General features: G+C 34.6%; 1 protein-coding gene across 2 annotated transcripts in view; it reads left to right on the top strand.

Moving 5' to 3' along the window:
- The window catches only part of LOC136031406 (regulator of nonsense transcripts 1-like), a 90,594-nt gene that overhangs the window by 47,829 nt on the left and 25,051 nt on the right, over nucleotides 1-17,714 (top strand). Inside the window, exons 2-5 of one of the 2 annotated variants that reach the window (XM_065710954.1) lie at nucleotides 5,127-5,216; nucleotides 6,544-6,693; nucleotides 11,995-12,167; nucleotides 16,058-16,270. In XM_065710954.1, coding sequence (XP_065567026.1) covers nucleotides 5,127-5,216; nucleotides 6,544-6,693; nucleotides 11,995-12,167; nucleotides 16,058-16,270 — 626 coding nt within the window. Of the gene's footprint in view, nucleotides 1-5,126; nucleotides 5,217-6,543; nucleotides 6,694-11,994; nucleotides 12,168-12,666; nucleotides 12,845-16,057; nucleotides 16,271-17,714 lie in introns of those variants that run through there. The other variant, XM_065710963.1, reaches the window with a different exon arrangement.

Genomic DNA, 17,714 nt, shown 5'->3' with positions numbered 1-17,714 from the left:
CCGAAGAATTCACACAGTGTAGAATACCCTCCTCCACTACCCATGGCTCCCCAAACAGCCTTCGAATTCAAGCAGCCTTTAAGACTTGATTTTTTTTCGGAAAAAGCAACCTGTGTCTGGTCCGTAAAACTTGAAAGATATTCTTTTACGCTTGTTGCTGGACATTCTGGTTCACCTTTAATCCTCTTTTCCCAGTTACACTTATTACACTTAACTTTCAGTTCAGTTTTCAGGCCTTTCTTTTCTAATTGCTTTATAATCAATTTTCCGTGATCGCAACTGATTTTGTGTCTGAATGCTGAAATTACTTCAGCAAGGAAATACCTTAGATTCACAATGCAGTTTCCATCTGGAATTCCAGATAAGTCTATCTCAGTATTCGTATCGGGGCAATCAACACCGTAAGAACCACTACCGTTTCCCAATTTATTTGAATCGTCTATGAGAGGATTTGCTGAAAATTCTTCTGAAATTTTCGATCCATTTGACAAATTATCTTTATCTTGTTCTCCAAGCAGCACCTTTCTAAAAAAAATGAAAAGAACCATAGAAAAACAAAACAGCGACCCGGCTCAATAGTAAACGAAAGTCTAAAAAACGAAATTTTGATACTAATAAATACGTCAAAAGAATCGGATTTTAATTAAATTTAGTCCTACCCATCAAAAGATAAGAGCCTGAGAAAATTTGTCTTATTTTGGAAAAAAGGGGGAAACACGCCCTAAAAGTCATAGAATTGTTTTGCCAGAAGACTGATCAAGGGTGCGTGTTTATTTGTTTTTTGTTTTCTTTTTCCCAGGGGTGATTGTATCGACCCATTGGTCCTAGGGTGTCGCAAGAGGGCTCATTTTAATGAAAATGAAAAGTTCCAGTGCCCTTTTTAAGCGACCAAAAATTGGAGGGCACCTAGGCCCCCTCCCACTTTCATTTTTTTCTCAAAGTCAACAGATCAAAATTTTGAGATAGCCATTTTCTTAAGCATAGTCAAAAAACATAATAAGATGTCTTTGGGGACGACTTACTCCCCCATAGTTCCCGGGGGAGGGGCTACAAGTTATAAACTTTGATCAGTGTTTACCTTGACCTGATGCCCACTTAATTGGACAATCTGTCTTGGCTTTTTCTACAATTGGCCATGACTTGACTTTTCCCACAACTATTCCTTTTAATTAAAAGTCAACGGTTGAGGGGTTTTGGCTGAGGGGGGGGGGGTAGAGGGGAGGGAGCTACGTTGAAGGATCTTTACTTAGAGGAATTTGTCACGGGGGAAAAGAAATTCAATGAAGGGGCATAGGATTTTCTAGCATTATTAAAACTGAAAAAATAATAATGAAGAAGTTTTTCAACTGAAAGTAAGGAGCAGCATTAAAACATAAAACGAACAGAAATTATTACGCATATGAGGGGTTCATCTCCTCCTAAATACCTCGCTCTTTCCGTTAAAGTAATTTCAACTATATATTCTACGGACTTGGTGATTCTAGGGTAATTCTTAAAGAACCGGGAGAAAATTTAAGCTTTAGTGTAAAGAGCGAGGTATTGACGAAAGGGCAAACCCCCTCATATATGTAATACAAATATACAAAGTTCTAGGTGCTTTTATAAGTTACCAAAAATTGGAGGGCAACTAGACCTCCTCCCCCACCCCATTTTCTTCAAAATCGTCAGAACGAAAATATGAGAAAGCCATTTAGACAAAAAAAGATATGCAAATTTCGTTGTGCGGTTAGCCAAATCAAAACATGCATTAATTTAAAAACGTTCAGAAATTACATAAAAAAAAACAGTTTTTTTTAACTTCAAGTAAGGAGCGTCATTAAAACTTAAAACGAACAGAAATTATTCCGTATATGAAAGGGGTAGTCCCCTCCTCAACGCCTCGCTCTTTACGCTAAAGTTTCTTATTGTTTTAAAAAGTATAGTTGTGAGAAAGAGTCAAACTTTAGCGTAGAGAGCGGGACATTGAGGGACTACCCCCTTTCATAAACGGAATAATTTTTGTTCGTTTTAATGTCGCTCCTTACATGCAGTTAAAAAAAACTTGTTTTTTTTTATTTAATGGACAAGAGGGAATGAAACTTGTATATGTAATTTTTACTTACCGGTATTTTAAATTCAGCCACCTTTTGTTGATAATTTTCTTCCTCATATCTCAAATGTCTTATTGACTTCAGTTGACAAGTCAACTAATCAGAGACACAATGCCTTGGAGGCGTAATGCCTAAAATTGGATAAGAATCCCGCCTTTTTTTCTATTGGCTGATGAACAACGCTATTAAGCCGGAAACAGGGGTAAAATAAGTAAAAAGTAAGCACATTTTGAAATTGTATTTTTCTGATTTTGCTTTCAAACTATTTATGATAGACATCAGAAATTTTCTGTAATGGTTGTAGATTATAAAATCTACATATGATCCAAAATTCTACCCTCTGGAGCCAACTTCATACCTTCTAGCAAGAAAAATGTTGAAAATTAAAAATAATTTTTTGCACCGTTAAAAATAAAAATATAACAATTCTGCAACCAACATTTTTTTTTAAATACTGGCAGGATGAACTAAAAAAAAAATCTACTGTCATTTCCCATCCACTAAATTTTTATTCACCAAACTAAAATAACTTGATTTCTTTTTTTTGCACAATAGGTAAAGCATATACAGAAAAAGTGAAACCAACATTTTTTTCCTTTTTAACTCGAGAGTCATCAAAAAAAAAATCAGTTCAAAATCACCAAAATCGCAGAAGTTATTCATGATTTTCTATCATAGGAGAAATAGCATTGGACACAAATTAAGACCATTAGCCTTAAGCAAAAAAAAAAAAAAAGAAAAAAAAATGTGCTAGATACTGAATATCTAACTCTGGTTGAGCTTTCGTGAGTGATACTAATGATAAAATAATGATATTGTCTGTAATATGGCTACTTTGATGTTTCTGAAAACAAACTTGATTATCAGAAATGAAATTTGAAAAAAAAATTGGTTCAAGAAAAACAGAAACAGTGGAAAAATAATGGTACGGATAAACAGAGCTTTGAGTTGGATCATTGTGTCCATTTCACCTTCTGACAACACCTATCCTCCAATTTGCATATACACCTCTTGTGGTCATTCATGGATTGTTTTGGAAATTTGTCTAAAATAACTAACTATTAATCATATAACCAACTATTAAAATAGGTTTGTATGCGATTGGACTATCAAACAGTTCGTGGTAACGAACTGTAGTAAGGAGCGACCCGGCTCAATAGTAAACGAAACTCTAAAAAACGGAATTTTGATGCTAAAATATACATCAAAAGAATCAGATTTTCATGCTGATTTTAAATATATAAGTTTCATCAAATTTAGTCTTTGTCATCAAAAGTTACGAGCCTGAAAAAATTTGCCTTATTTTAGAAAATAGGGGAAAACACCCCCTAAAAGTCAAAGAATCTTAACGAAAATCACACCATCGCATTCAGCGTATCAGAGAACCCTATAGCAAAATTTTCAAGCTCCTATCTACAAAAATGTGGAATTTCGTATTTTTTGCCAGAAGACAAATCATGGGTGCGTTTTTTTTTTTGTTTTTTTTTTTCAGGGGTCATTGTATCGATCAAGTGGTCCTAGAATGTCGCAGGAGGGCTCATTCTAACGGAAATGAAAAGTTCTAGTGCCCTTTTTAAGTGACCAAAAAAATTGGAGGGCACCTACGCCCCCTCCCACGCTCATTTTTTTTCCAAAGTCAACAGATCAAAATTTTGAGATAGCCATTTTGTTCTGCATAGTCAAAAACCATAATAACTATGTCTTTGGGAATGACTTACTCCCCCACAGTCCCTGGGGGAGGGGCTGCAAGTTACAAACTTCGGCCAGTGTTTACATATAATAATGGTTATTGGCAAGTGTAAAGTCGTTTTCAGGGGTTTTTGGTTTGGGGGTGGGGTTGAGGGGAGGGGGCTATGTGGGAGGATCTTTCCTTGGAGAAATATGTCATAAGGGAACAGAAATTCAATGAAAAGGGCGCAGAATTTTCTAAAATTACTATAAAAAAAAGACAATGAAAAAATAAACATGGAAAAGTTTTTTTCAATTGAAAGTAAAGAGTAGCATTGAAACTTAAAACGAACAGAGATTATTACGCATATGAGTGGTTCTAAAAATACTTTAGCATAAAGAGTGAGGTATTTAGAAGGAGATAAATACCTCGCTCTTTATGCTATAGTATTTTTAGTAATTTCAACTATTTATTCTACGGCCTTTCTGATTCAGGGGTCATTCTTAAAGAATTGGGACACAACTTACGATTTAGTGTAAAGAACGAGGTATTAACGAGGGTACAAACCCCCTCATATACATAATAAAAATTAAAGAATATAACAGTTTGTTACGTAAGTTAATTCTTAAGTTACGTATATTTTTTACTAATAAAAAAACTCGTTAAAAATTAAAATTTATAGTTGCCTTTTTATGTAACCGAAAAAAATTGCATGGCAACTAGGCCTCCTTCCCCATCCCTTATTTCTCAAAATCGTCTGATCAAAACTAAGAGAAAGTCATTTAGCCAAAAAAAGGATTAATATGCAAATTTCATTTGAATAATTTATGTGCGGAGAGCCAAAATCAAACATGCATTAATTCAAAAACGTTCAGAAATTACATAAAAAAAACTAGTTTTTTTGACTGAAAGTAAGGAGCGACATTAAAACTTAAAACGAACAGAAATTACTCCGTATATGAAATGGGTTGTCCCCTCCGCAATCCCTCGCTCTTTACGCTAAAGTTTGACTCTTTGCCACAATTCTGCTTTTTAAAACAATTAAAAGCTTTAGCGTAAAGAGCGAGGGATTGCGGAGGGGATAACCCATTTCATATACGGAGTAGTTTCTCTTCGTTTTAAGTTTTAATGTCGCTCCTTACTTTTAGTTAAAAAAACTAGTTTTTTTTTTATGTAATCATAAATTTTAAGACACAAGACGCATATTTCCCAAATGAGGTTTATTTCCGCCAAAGCTGGCTCTAAAGCACTATCTTGGAAGAGTTGGCATGAAATATTTGTCAGACGATTTACAAGAAAGTTAAGTAACTTTCAGCACCAGAGTCAAGAAAGAATTTACCTTCTTTAATTTGCTCTTTTAATTCTAGGTATTGCTAAATCGAGATGATGAAGAGCTTCTCAAAGGCGTTTCAGACCTACAATTTGAGGAAGATGAAGAAGATGGATTCTGCTCAAAGGTTTTTTTTCAAAAAAATTTCTTGTCAAAAACTTATATTTGATCGGTCTCTGCTCTTAGGAAGTAGATTGCTGTTGAATTCGTTCAACAACAGGATTTACTGAATATACATTCATATATATTAGGGATAGATTGTGCCAAAATATTTTCAAATTCAGCTTCTGTCTGACTCTTCTCTCTGATGGAATTACCAATTAGGACTTATGAATATGGCATAGTACTAATATATTTCTTCTATACTTGACAGAAGGTAAGGTATATGATAGATTTTATTAATGAAGACTAGTTTGGCTCCTCTTTCAGGGGTGTCCCCCCCTCTGGCCCTAGATTTTGTAAAATACCTTTTTTTGGTATTTTCTTGGATAAATGCTGTATTATTTTCATTGACCAAAAACCGAAGAACCAATAAAACACAGGGTGGGAGAGAAAAGCTATGGAGAAAGTTAAGAGAGAAAGGGACATGAAGAAGCAAGAGGAGATGAGAAATCGGGAAAATTCAAACCAACCACGTTCGAAATCAAATTACAATTTAAAAACAAAAAAATGAAAACAAAAACTCTCAGAATACTTGAAGAAAGGCATCTAAAGACTGACATGAATGTCCTTTCACGTTAATAATTATCAGTAAAAAAAAGGGGGGGATGGATCTGATTTTTTTTTTACACAGGATAAAAGTTGAAAAGCCATGGGACATTGAAGCAAGCTCGAAATCTTTGTGGCTCCTATCTGTGTCTGGTATTATAAATGATATTAAAAAAAGAAAACAAAGAATGTCAGGTTGATGGAATTGCTTCATTTGCTACCTTACATTTTGTGGTGACAAAAATAAAGCTAAACCAAGAATGATCCTTTTTAAGTTGGTAAGATGACAAAAATAAAGAAAAGAGAGATTCCCAACACCAAGCCTCATGACAGTACAACCTTTGACTTTCTCTGTTTAAAGATTTCATTTTTTGTGTTATTTGGGTGTCGTAGGCTGATTAAATCAAGCATCTTTCGTTGTTTTTTTTTTTCAATTGTATTTGTTTATGTTTTCTTTAGTCTCTTAGAAACTGCAGCCTCTGGGCATTGTCATTGGTTCTCTCTCTCTCTCTCTCTCTCTCTCTCTCTCTCTCTCTCTATATATATATATATATATATATATATATATATATATATATATATATATATATATATATATATATATATATATATATATATATATATATATATATATATATATATATATATATATATATATATATATATATATATATATATATATATATATATATATATATATATATATATATATATATATATATATATATATATATATTATGTCATAGGATTTACCTGAGCATGCATGTTACTACTGCAGCATACACGACCCAGGAACAGTTTTAATGTGCAATATATGTAAGAAGTGGTTTTGCAATGGACGGGGCTCCACATCTGGATCACACATCATCAACCATTTGGTTCGAGCAAAACATAAGGTAAGAACTATTTTTAAACACTTTCTGCATTTAACATTTTTATGAGCAATAAATATTAATAGTTTTTTTTATAATTCAAAAGTAATCTGAATATTTATGTATTTATACCCTCTGAGGTATTGCTGTATAGATAGATAGATGCATCTATTCCACAATTAATATACAATAAAAGGTATTCACATCATCAAATTCTTTTTGTAGGGTTCTATGGATTGAATGAAAGGAAAAACGAAAACGCACAAAACAAAAAAGAAAACAATCACTCTAAAAAAAATGATGAAATGTTTCCTGCTGCTGATTACCCATTGAAAAATAAACTAGAAAAAAGTGCCATATGCTACAACTAGACCCTGGTGTTGTGCCGATAAGGGAAAGTCGGTGGCGGTGGGGGCAAATCAAATTAGTAGTATTTCTTTTCATCGAGCAATTGTCACCATCAAGAAGAACTGTCACCATTTACGTCACAGCTGGGTTGGTATGAAAAATCTTTCCCTTTAGCTTTCATACCATCAAACATCCAGAAGGGATTCGGAAGGTATATCCCCTTTCAATCCAGATTGTTTTGATAATGAAGATCTATTCTCTTAAATACAGACCAATCAAATATTTTTTAGCCCAATAAGCTGGTAGCAAATTGCCAAGCTCAACAGTGGTTCCAACCCCATCACTACATTCACTGCCATCCTCTCACCTAATACTTTCAGGAAGCCCTGTGATTTTGCAGCCACTGTGAAATGGGACAGTCATACCTGAACAAGTACACCCACATTCCTGCACCACCAAGAAGAGCAAAATGCTTCATGGAAGAAAGGACAGAACAAAAACACTCACTGATACATCAGTGAAAGCCATGATTGAAGCTGCCTTTGCTACAAGGAAGGCAAAGAAGAGGTGGGAAAAGAAAATTGAAGCAACAAAAGCAAGAAAAACAAAGAATGCATGCTGTGAAAAGATTTTGCGAGAAGACAGCACCGAGGGTGAAAATGAAACTGAAAAGGTTCAGACGGCGACTGTTGATGACAACTCAGATAGTTCTCTTGGGTAAGACACTGAAAAGGAATGTGAACTTAGTTTTGATTTGGGTTGCAGTTGGCAAGTTGGTAAAAGTCATCTATGAGGGCCATTAGGGAGGAGATAGAACCCACTCTAAAGGTTAGTGTGACGATTATGAGTGGTGGGAGATATAATGTGCGAAAGTGGCTAGAAGAGACACATCATATCTACTTAATGAATGAGGATTTAGGGTAAAAATCCTAATGGTTGGACAGAGTATGATCTTGGACAAATGTTTTGATTAAAATGTATCATCCTTAAACAAGGACAGTATGTTCTTAATCTTGGACCTGATGTAGATAGTAGGGATTGATTACAATCTTATAGCCGAGCCTATGAATATAATTACTCTTTTTCACAACTCATGTCAGTGATTGAATCTATCCATGATTGGGATGCTTTAATTTTTAGATCAAGATTTGTTCAAGATTGGGCAGTAGCCTATTTTCAAGATTAGCGTCAAGCTAAAAATTTACAATTACAAATGGGTCTACTATGAACTGTCTGTGCATTTAAAATAGTTACCATTGTATATGGTGAAATATTCAAACCAATGAAATACTTATTTAAAAAATTTAGAAAGAGTTAGTAGAGAAAAATTAATTTTCCAGGTGGTATAGTAGATATAACTAGTGAGAGGGTGATTAGGGAGACCTGCATTTGTATTTTCTTCCGATTAATTTCTGTCGATGTCTGAAATAAGTCACCGTCCTGTAATTAGACACCTCCTAGTTTGATCCTAGTTGTTACACCTCCAGAGGTTTTACGACAAATAAAGGAACACATTAATTGTCCTCGATGTTAAATTCAGAATTCAACAGTTCGGAACTCGAGAATTTTCAGAACCTACCGTTTCAAGTAACGCTGCTATGTTACGGAATTGAACCTCAGTATTTATAAATACCTTCCTATTGCAAGGACTCAAGAAACGTTGATTCTTTGCTATACAGGTGTGTTGAAAAAGAAAGAACCTTAAATCTCCAATTCCTACCTCGAATCTAATCTTGTGTCTGTTGGAAAGACAATTATCTATTCAATGAATGTGCTACAAGAACTAGTGCTGAATAAAAACTCACCCCGGAAGCACAAGGAATTCTTGCAAACTATTTGTGTGTGCACTTGTTGTTTAATTTTGAAAACAGCTCTTGATTTCCAAGAAGGAAGATTAAGACTCTTAACCACACGAGAAAGGAAAAGTTCCAACATTGCGGTTGGCGCAATAGACAGTTGGCTCAAATTAGTTCAAAGTCAGTGGAACGCTACCTCGGCTGGGGGCTGCGCATGGGGGGGCGTTACTACACTTCGGCGGCAGTCAATCGGGCCTCTCGTCGGCGGTGTTCGATACATGCACCGGCGCGGCGCCAGGGTCGATATACAACAAGGGGAGTACCGATCACACTAAGTAAGCCCTCCCCCTTAAAAATTCAACTTTAGGGTGCCCATGGATGCGTTACAAATGTGACTTGCTTTCAACGAAGGCATATGTGGCTTGTTTTCACCAAACACAAATGTATGCTATCATAGGAATGCCTATAGACGAAATTTTTCTGTGATAAATTCACGATTACGATTTTGATACACTTTGCTTTCTCCTCCCCCGACGTTATTTTAAATATTAACCGTCAGCTTTAATGCTTCCCACTAATTGACGAATTGTAATTGAAAACCTAGATTTTGTCTATAGTTGACCTATTTTTGCCTAAATGTAGGTAAAACTAGGAAAAAACATCGTTTAAGACTATGAAATGGCTTGATCTTTGAAATAGCTGACCGGGACAGTTCCTTGTGTAGCAGGGCCAGTTTCAACATCATATCTTGAGCGTAAAATTTGACATAATTTTTGTACTATTATACTTTGGCTGTAAATAAAGTAAATTTGAATCCCAAAAATATGTTGAGCAGAGTACTCGGATAAATTGCTTGAAGAAAATTTGAATCAAACCAGCTAAACACAAATCAGTGGTGACAGTAAGTCGACTACTGTTTCGCGGTTATTTTTACTTCTTTTAGCAACTTTTACAAACAAATGTTTAAGTACTCAATTTGGAGCTTAAAGCTTCGGAAACTCTTCACGAATGAAAGGACTGGGAAGTATTTGTAATCGAGATTTCCAACCATTTAACAGATTCAATAAAAGGTGTATTCAACTTTTGATAACCAAATGATTATCTAGAAGGAGTCTTAACATATAGTTACTCAATTATTCCTTGCCGCTCCAATGGCCTTTGTTGTCACAAAATAAATTTCGTTTAACTACTGCTATTACTAACTACTATCTAAAACTCACTGCAGTGCCAAGCCTTCTGAGCCAACATAGCTTCGCGCTCTCATCCATCCCAGTCTATCCGAAGCCTCCCTTTTTACACCCTCCCAAGAATCTCTTATTTCTCCTGAATCTTTCCCTGGAAACCCTCCCACCTCATTTGGGGTGACCCACTTTTGTTTGGCCCTAGATAGATGGCCGACAAGGACAATCTTGATAATCTGTCATCCTTCATCCACAGAACGTGTCCTAGCCATTTCATCCTTTTCTCTCGTAGCCCTAAATAGCAGGATTGAACCACATTTTTCAAACAGCTTACTCTTTGAAATATGGCCAGTCAGTCGGGTACCTAAAACAGTCCGTAGGTAACTTTTCTGGAAAATATCTTGCAAATCCTCCTCGGTTTTTTGCACTGCTTACGCTTCAGAATTACATTTAACCACTGTCATCGTTTTAACTTCTGATATTATAATCTTGTTTTGTAGACTTATCTTCCTATTCTTTCGAACTTTTTTCAACTGTGAAAAAACACCCTGGGCCTTGGCTGTTCTACTTTTTACATTTTTATTACACCCATCGTCTTTACTAATAATATTACTTAAGGTAAGTGATGCTGTTCACTTGATCATTCTTTTCGTTGCCCAACATCACCTCTTCACCTCTACTTATTAGGAATCTTCTTGACATTAATTTTCAAACATATTCTTGTACCCTGAGCTTACAAAACCTCTGAAGGTTATTCATTTTGCGAACATTTTCATCCAGGATACTTAAATCATCAACGTTATCTAAGTCTAGGATACTTTAGCCTTTGCTTTGCTCGTTCAGACAAATTCCATCAAAATGATACACATAAGTAGGGATAGAACGCAACCTTGCTTAAGTCTTGATTTAATATTAAGCCTGCTACTAACCTCAATTTCTATCTTAACTGCAGCAATGTTATTCTCGTACATATCACTCATCAGTTTAATGTATTTATCTCGTATACCATACAAGGATAGGACCTTCACTGAAGCTCTTCTATCAGCTGAATCAAACGCTTGCTTATAGTCCATAAAACTAGACTAAATTTGATTTATTACTCAGGTACTCCTTAGTTATTAATTTAAGAGTGATAATTTGGTCGACGCATCCTCTACTTTTCTCGTATCCTCTAAAACCACACTATTCTTCTCTTAAAACTGTATCCATAGCATCTCTAAGTCTAAAGAATATCATCATATTCATTAATCTGCTTCCTGAAGAAACCGGGCTAGTGCCTCCTGTTGCCATTTTCGCTCTTCTCTGCTTTCTTACGGAGGGGTTTAATAAGAGTTTTTGTGAAATCGCTCGGTACTTTCCCTTTTTCAAAAATCATATTAATAATCTTCATTAACTTACCTCCAACCTTGCAACCAACATATTTAAAAATCTCATTTACCACACTATTAGCAACTGGGGTCTTATTATTTTTAAATCCTTTTAGTACTGTCACTGCTTCCTCACAAAATAAATCTTCCTTCCCATTCAAAGTGTCTCTAACTTTTTCACGGTTTATTATCTTCTCAAAATGTTCTGTTCATCTCTCTTCAACTCTTTCCTTCTTACTAATTGTGGCCCCGTTCCTATCCTAATTGGGACATGTCCTCGTTGACTGTCCCCTCTCAATTTATTAACATACCGTTACTATGTTTTATTATTATGTCGTCTAGCTGGATCTTCCTGGTACTTGGCAATAATATCCATGGCCTTCACTTCACTTTCTTTACATTCCTCCTATTTTCATATGATCTATCACTCATTTAATTCTCATACAGGCCCCACTTCCTCTCTATTAAACATAAAGCATCCAACTCGTTTTACCAGTCCTCGATTTTCAACTCAACCAATGCTTAATAGAGTAAACCGCTACTTATTCTTATGCGTTATCCTTCGATCTCAGTAATTTTGACATAATGTTAAATAAGAGTCTTCTGTAGTTATTTTCTGTTTCAATTTTCTAGGAGGTAACTCTTCACAAAGATGGGCCACTTGGCGAAACTATACTGGAATGTTATTCTTGTGGACTGAGGAATGTATTTGTGCTTGGATTTATTCCGGCAAAGGCTGATTCTGTAGTTGTTCTGCTCTGTCGTCAGCCCTGTGCCGCTCAAAGCTCACTGAAAGATATGAACTGGTAAGTTGTGTTGTTGATGATTGAGGTCGCATATTAACTGCAAGGTCCTCGCGATCACAATCAATTTCATTTAATGATTTTTTGAAATCTTGATTAGGTTAAGGAAAACAATTATCATAGTTTTGGTTTATATCCTGACTTTTAATATTATCAGTTAGATTCTGAAAAATTCCTTGTGCTATTCTTAATTACTAATACAACCTAATAAATCAAAGAATCTTGTTTTTACTTCATGATCAGTGAGATGGTCCCTCGTTTCCTTGTGTAGGAGGTTCTTTGCTTGGGCGCTCATAGGTAGTTTAGTCATATACGAAGCAACTTTTTCATAAAAGGTGAAATATGATTTAGAGAGGTCACGACTTTGGGAAATCTCGTTTTTTTTTTTTTTTTTTTCAGGGATGATCGTATCGAACATTTCTTAGTACCTTTGGCGTCATGCGAAAGCACAACTAAATCTGCGGGTAGAAGACATGCGACAACGAGCATCATAATGTACCCAGAACGAAATCTGCCGTTAAAAAATAAGCGACAGCGATAATCGCAACGAACGGAAAATAAAAATGTTGCGCATTGAAATCTGCGACTAGAGGACAAGCAAAGGCGAGAATTGCAAACGAAAATAATTTTGGAGTGAACTCTGCTTTACAAGACATATGGCAAAGAGCATAATCAAAAATGTGAGTCGCTGGACATTAATACCGTCAGTACTACCGTGTCCAACTCTGAAGCAACTGTAGTGAGACACTCAATTTGTTGATAAAAAAGTCATCTCTGGAAGTATTTCATATATATATATATATATATATATATATATATATATATATATATATATATATATATATATATATATATATATATATATATATATATATATATATATATATATATATATATATATATATATATATATATATATATATATATATATATATATATATATATATATATATATATATATATATATATATATATATATATATATATATATATGCTTGTCAATCCTGAACAGGCATAATTAGTAAAATAATCAAAGTTATATTGGAATGACGTACCGTGTTGTTTTAGCGCTGCTCAGCAAAGGGGCTAGTGAAATTTGTGCTGGGATTGTTGATCGCCTTCCTGGAGGGAATACAGGTCTTATAAAAGTTATGACTCTGTAGGATAAACAGGAAGGAAGGGTTGAATTTACGCCAGAATTTCTCAATCCAGTTGAAATTGTTGATTTCTCACCCCGTGGCGTAATTCAGATATTTCAGGGGGTGTTATAAGCAACATGCCTGGTTGTTCCTGAATTATGTAGTAACGTAATTAAATCAAACGGAATTACTGGGGGAAGAGCTGGAAAAGAAGTTCACATTAATCTGCAGATAACATAAGCAAGAGTGTGAATCACATGTACAAGCCCGTCACATGCCGTACCAAAAGTAATGTGAAATCAAGGTTACTTCTCTAAATAACCATTTTAACGATTGAGGCTTATCTAACATCCGTGAACAAGTTTTGTAATACCCTCTTCATAAATACCATCAATGATCTTTAGAGAGGTGTAACGGCCTCGCAAGGTTTCAATAAGAATTGGTAGTATTTGCTGTTCCCGGGTGCATAAAATTCACAAGTAATCAACCTCTGTTGCTATAGCCTTGTGTTTGTTAAACTTTTGTTTGAATTTTTTGTTTGTCCAAGGAACTTATGTAAATCCATTGCTGTTTATTTTCGAACGTTCCAATTAAAGAAATGTGGTCAGTTCTTTCCAGACTGACAAAAATCTCAAAGGAACCCACAACATTTAGGATTTACTGCCATGCCTCTTTAACTGGGAATAAAAACCTTCGGTTTATTTTTGTTCTATCCACATTAGGGACGACAATATGAAGCAAACTTATGAGAGATTATTGCTCTCATTAATATAAGTTGTTACATCCTGCGTTCATTTCCGAGGATCTTCTACCAATCATGGACATTTGGCGAGCTATATTTAGCTTCCCGCTATCCTGTTTAAACATATTTTAATTGTGTCCTTGTAATGTATTCAGAATTTTTGGTTCGTAGTTAAATGTTTTTGCAGCTTCAGTGTTGCAAAGTGTGTTGTTAGGATCTTTAATCAGCATAATCATTAATGGAGAACAGCAATATTCAAGATCAAGTAGTCTCAGTTCGAATAAGCTGAATGATTATAAAGTCCTATAGATTTCTATCCAAAGATTAAAATAGTTCTAACATGAAATTAAAGTCATTTTTGAAGTCTTCAAGATTAATTGGGGAAAGAAAATGCTAATAGAGGTTGAATTAACATTTAGCGTATCTTTTTCAAATAGCCTTATTTCTCTTCTCTATAGATTGTTCTCTAGGGAATTTCTATAGTCAAGGTATTTTGATACAGACAAGAGACAAACAAGCCTGATAAACCGAAACTTATTCGCATTTGAAAAAGTAAAAAAAAAAAAAAATACATATCCTATAGAATAACCGTAAATGTCTCAACTCCAATTGTGCAGTGACAAAGATTGATTTTTGTTTGGTAACAACTTCGAACTATGCATATAGACTTCAGGCATACAGAAATGAAGCTTCTATAGTAGTAGTAATAATTTTTCTTATTTATTTTTGGAATTGTTCTTGATAATTTCCCAAGAAGAAAAAAGAGGCAAATATAAAGCTTGTGGTTTGTCTTGTATAGAACTAAAAGTTGATCGTAAATCTTTGAGGTTCTGTGGAAGAAGGCCTAAGTAGAAATTCGAAACAGGTTGGGTTGGATTGGAATGGTGTCTGTCAGTGCCTTGGTCTTGAATGGATACCATTATGTCGTGTTTTTAGCTACGGTGCTTTGATGAGGTGGTTTGACATGTTTTTTACTATTCTGAAATCAAACCATGCCAACTGAGTAGGATAGCCTAGTCAATTTCTTCCTCAAATAACTCAATCAGTTTCAATAAAGTGTTACATGCTGGGAAAATAATAGCAATATCCATAGAAACATAGAATTATAATAGACAAGTACATGAGCAAATCATAGCTGCTTGCTTGTTTGCAATAATTATTAAATGCTGCAGATCTGACGTAACTTGATCTTGCACTTCTAGTTGTCTGAACAAAAACTTGGGTGTATAAACTTAGTAGAAACTGGCAAAAACATATATGCGCATTGTTCCAAAAGTGTGTTTTCATCTTTTTAGGAACGGTTGCTACTTCAGATTTAGGTGAACTGATGTGTCTTGTAAATTAGATGCTTACTAGCACTGAAGCTTGTTGGACGACAGACATAAAAAGAACGTATCAATTTTTTTTTTGTGGAACAGACAAATTTTTTGTTCCCCCTCCAAACACAAATTTTGAATTTGCCCAAACGACAGAATATCTCCTCGCCTGACTGAAGTGTTTTTTGAAGTGTAAATTAGATTTTCTAGTTTTGTGCCAAAATAGGGTAGACTTGCAAAACCGGGTCTTTGGGATACTCATTTACGAAGATAACATCCCCCTTCCTTCAGTCGAACTCATAATCCATCTGCACGCGTTAAATCACATAATATTGTTTTTTTCATCATCTATCACTTTTTCTCAAATATTAACTGACTGTTCTCCCAATATTTTATATAGTTGATGACGGAAAATAGCCTAATGTCAGGCTCGAACTCGCAGAAAGAGTATGGGAGTCTAGTGCTCAGCCATTTGAGATAATTGGGTCTCTTAGTTGGTTCTACATCCTTGGTGTATTAATATATACAAAGGAACGAATTTTCTCTGAAATTACAGGCACATATAAATTACATAAAGCTGCCTTTGTCTATTATTTTTCTACTATTCTGACTATGCTTTTTTGTGATAAGTTTAGCTAGTGGTGATATTTAAACTAGCGGGTCATTATGCTAATAGAAGTTGTTGTTCCTTCTTAGGGACGTGGATCAGTGGAAACCATTAATATCTGATCGTTCCTTTTTGTCTTGGCTCGTACGAATTCCAATGGAAGCTGAACAGCTGAGAGCACGTCAAGTGACGGCCAATCAGATTCAGAGGCTCGAAGAACTTTGGAAAGAGAATCCAGATGCTACGTTTGAAGATTTAGAAAAACCAGGGGTTGATGAAGAAGCACAACATGTCCTTCTTCGGTATGTCCCTTTATTTACTTGTTCAAAATTAGCACGTAAACCCAAAAGACAGAAAGATATCATTGTTTGGATTTTTATAGATGTTACCTTTTTTAAAGTCAAAGGATCCAGTTGATCTCGGTCCTGGAAAGAAAAACACTTAGAAAGTATCCAAAATTATTTACATGTATATCTGAAGTGGCTAGGGCTGATATTTTTATTAAATGTTCATTTCCAATACCTACGGTGCTTTGAAATGTAGCTCTAGGCTTATGCGGACAGTCGAAGAGTAAATCGGCCTTATTCCTTAATGAATATATTTAGTAAATCATTTAAATACTGATTACTGGGATTATTGTTTACATTCAGATATGTTGATGTAGCATATATTTTCAAAATGCTATTCCTCATTGTTTTTTTCTTCTATGGGATCTTGTTAATGACTTACTAGATCACTCAATCACTTTGAACATATAAATGCTATTTTAAGCCCAATTTATGAGAATAAACTGTGGTCTGTTGGGCTATTTTCTATATTATCTTTATAAGAAATTCTACAAATTGTGATTTCTTTCTTTTCGTTGAAAGCTTGTTATTTTCTTCTTAAAACATAGGCAAAAAGATATCTCTTGATCTAAAATTAAGATCAAGATTTTATTTTGCCAGTGATGGTCGAATTGGTGTTCAAATCAGAATCATTGTTTAACAAGTGAATGATTCTAATTAAAAACATGAAAGAAGTTACCAAAGACTAATAAGAAAGAAACGTAATCTTCAGAATAGGTTAAGTTTGATCTTTACTCCCCCTCCCCTAATGTGCAAATATATACCCTGAATTGGTGTATATAGGGGCTGGGGTAAAGTTTATTTCCTAAATGCATGTTAAATTTGGATTCAGGATGTTATTTCTTAGCTACATGAATAGTCTGTTAATATAAACCTTACCCTCGTTTTGCCTCTTTTCTTCGCTGAGTTTTCTCTCTTTGATAAAAAGGTGTTTGTGGTATTGGCTGTTTTTTTTTTTTTTTTCGATTTCTCAATGTTTCTTTCTAACAACATTTTGTTTTATACGCAGTATCTGTTTTATGTTTTTCTGGAATATATCTGCGGTTAAAAACAAAAAAAAGGACTTTGTTATAGTACGTAAATGAGAATCTTTATTAATTTTGATGAATTTTTTTTTTTTAATGTGTGGGATGCCTCAAATATTTTATAGATATTTCATGCAACAGGTTTTCGAATTTTCAGGTTTCATAGTCCGGACAAATTAAAAATTTATAACTTACCTGAGAAAAAACGTTAAGATAAAACCTGCCCCGTTTTATCGCTATATAAATTCAGTAAGATCCGTATGGTCCGTGGAATCATGACAAAAATAAAATAATAGGAAAATATTAAAAAAATGTATTTGCATTTTTTTTATCGTTAAAATGACATGTACGCGCTCACATTCCAAATGGACCAC

Source organism: Artemia franciscana, chromosome 1, assembly GCF_032884065.1.
Source record: "Artemia franciscana chromosome 1, ASM3288406v1, whole genome shotgun sequence".
Lineage (NCBI taxonomy): Eukaryota > Metazoa > Arthropoda > Branchiopoda > Anostraca > Artemiidae > Artemia > Artemia franciscana.
Note: the sequence above shows the minus strand (reverse complement) of the source record. Positions and strands in the feature narration are given on the sequence as shown.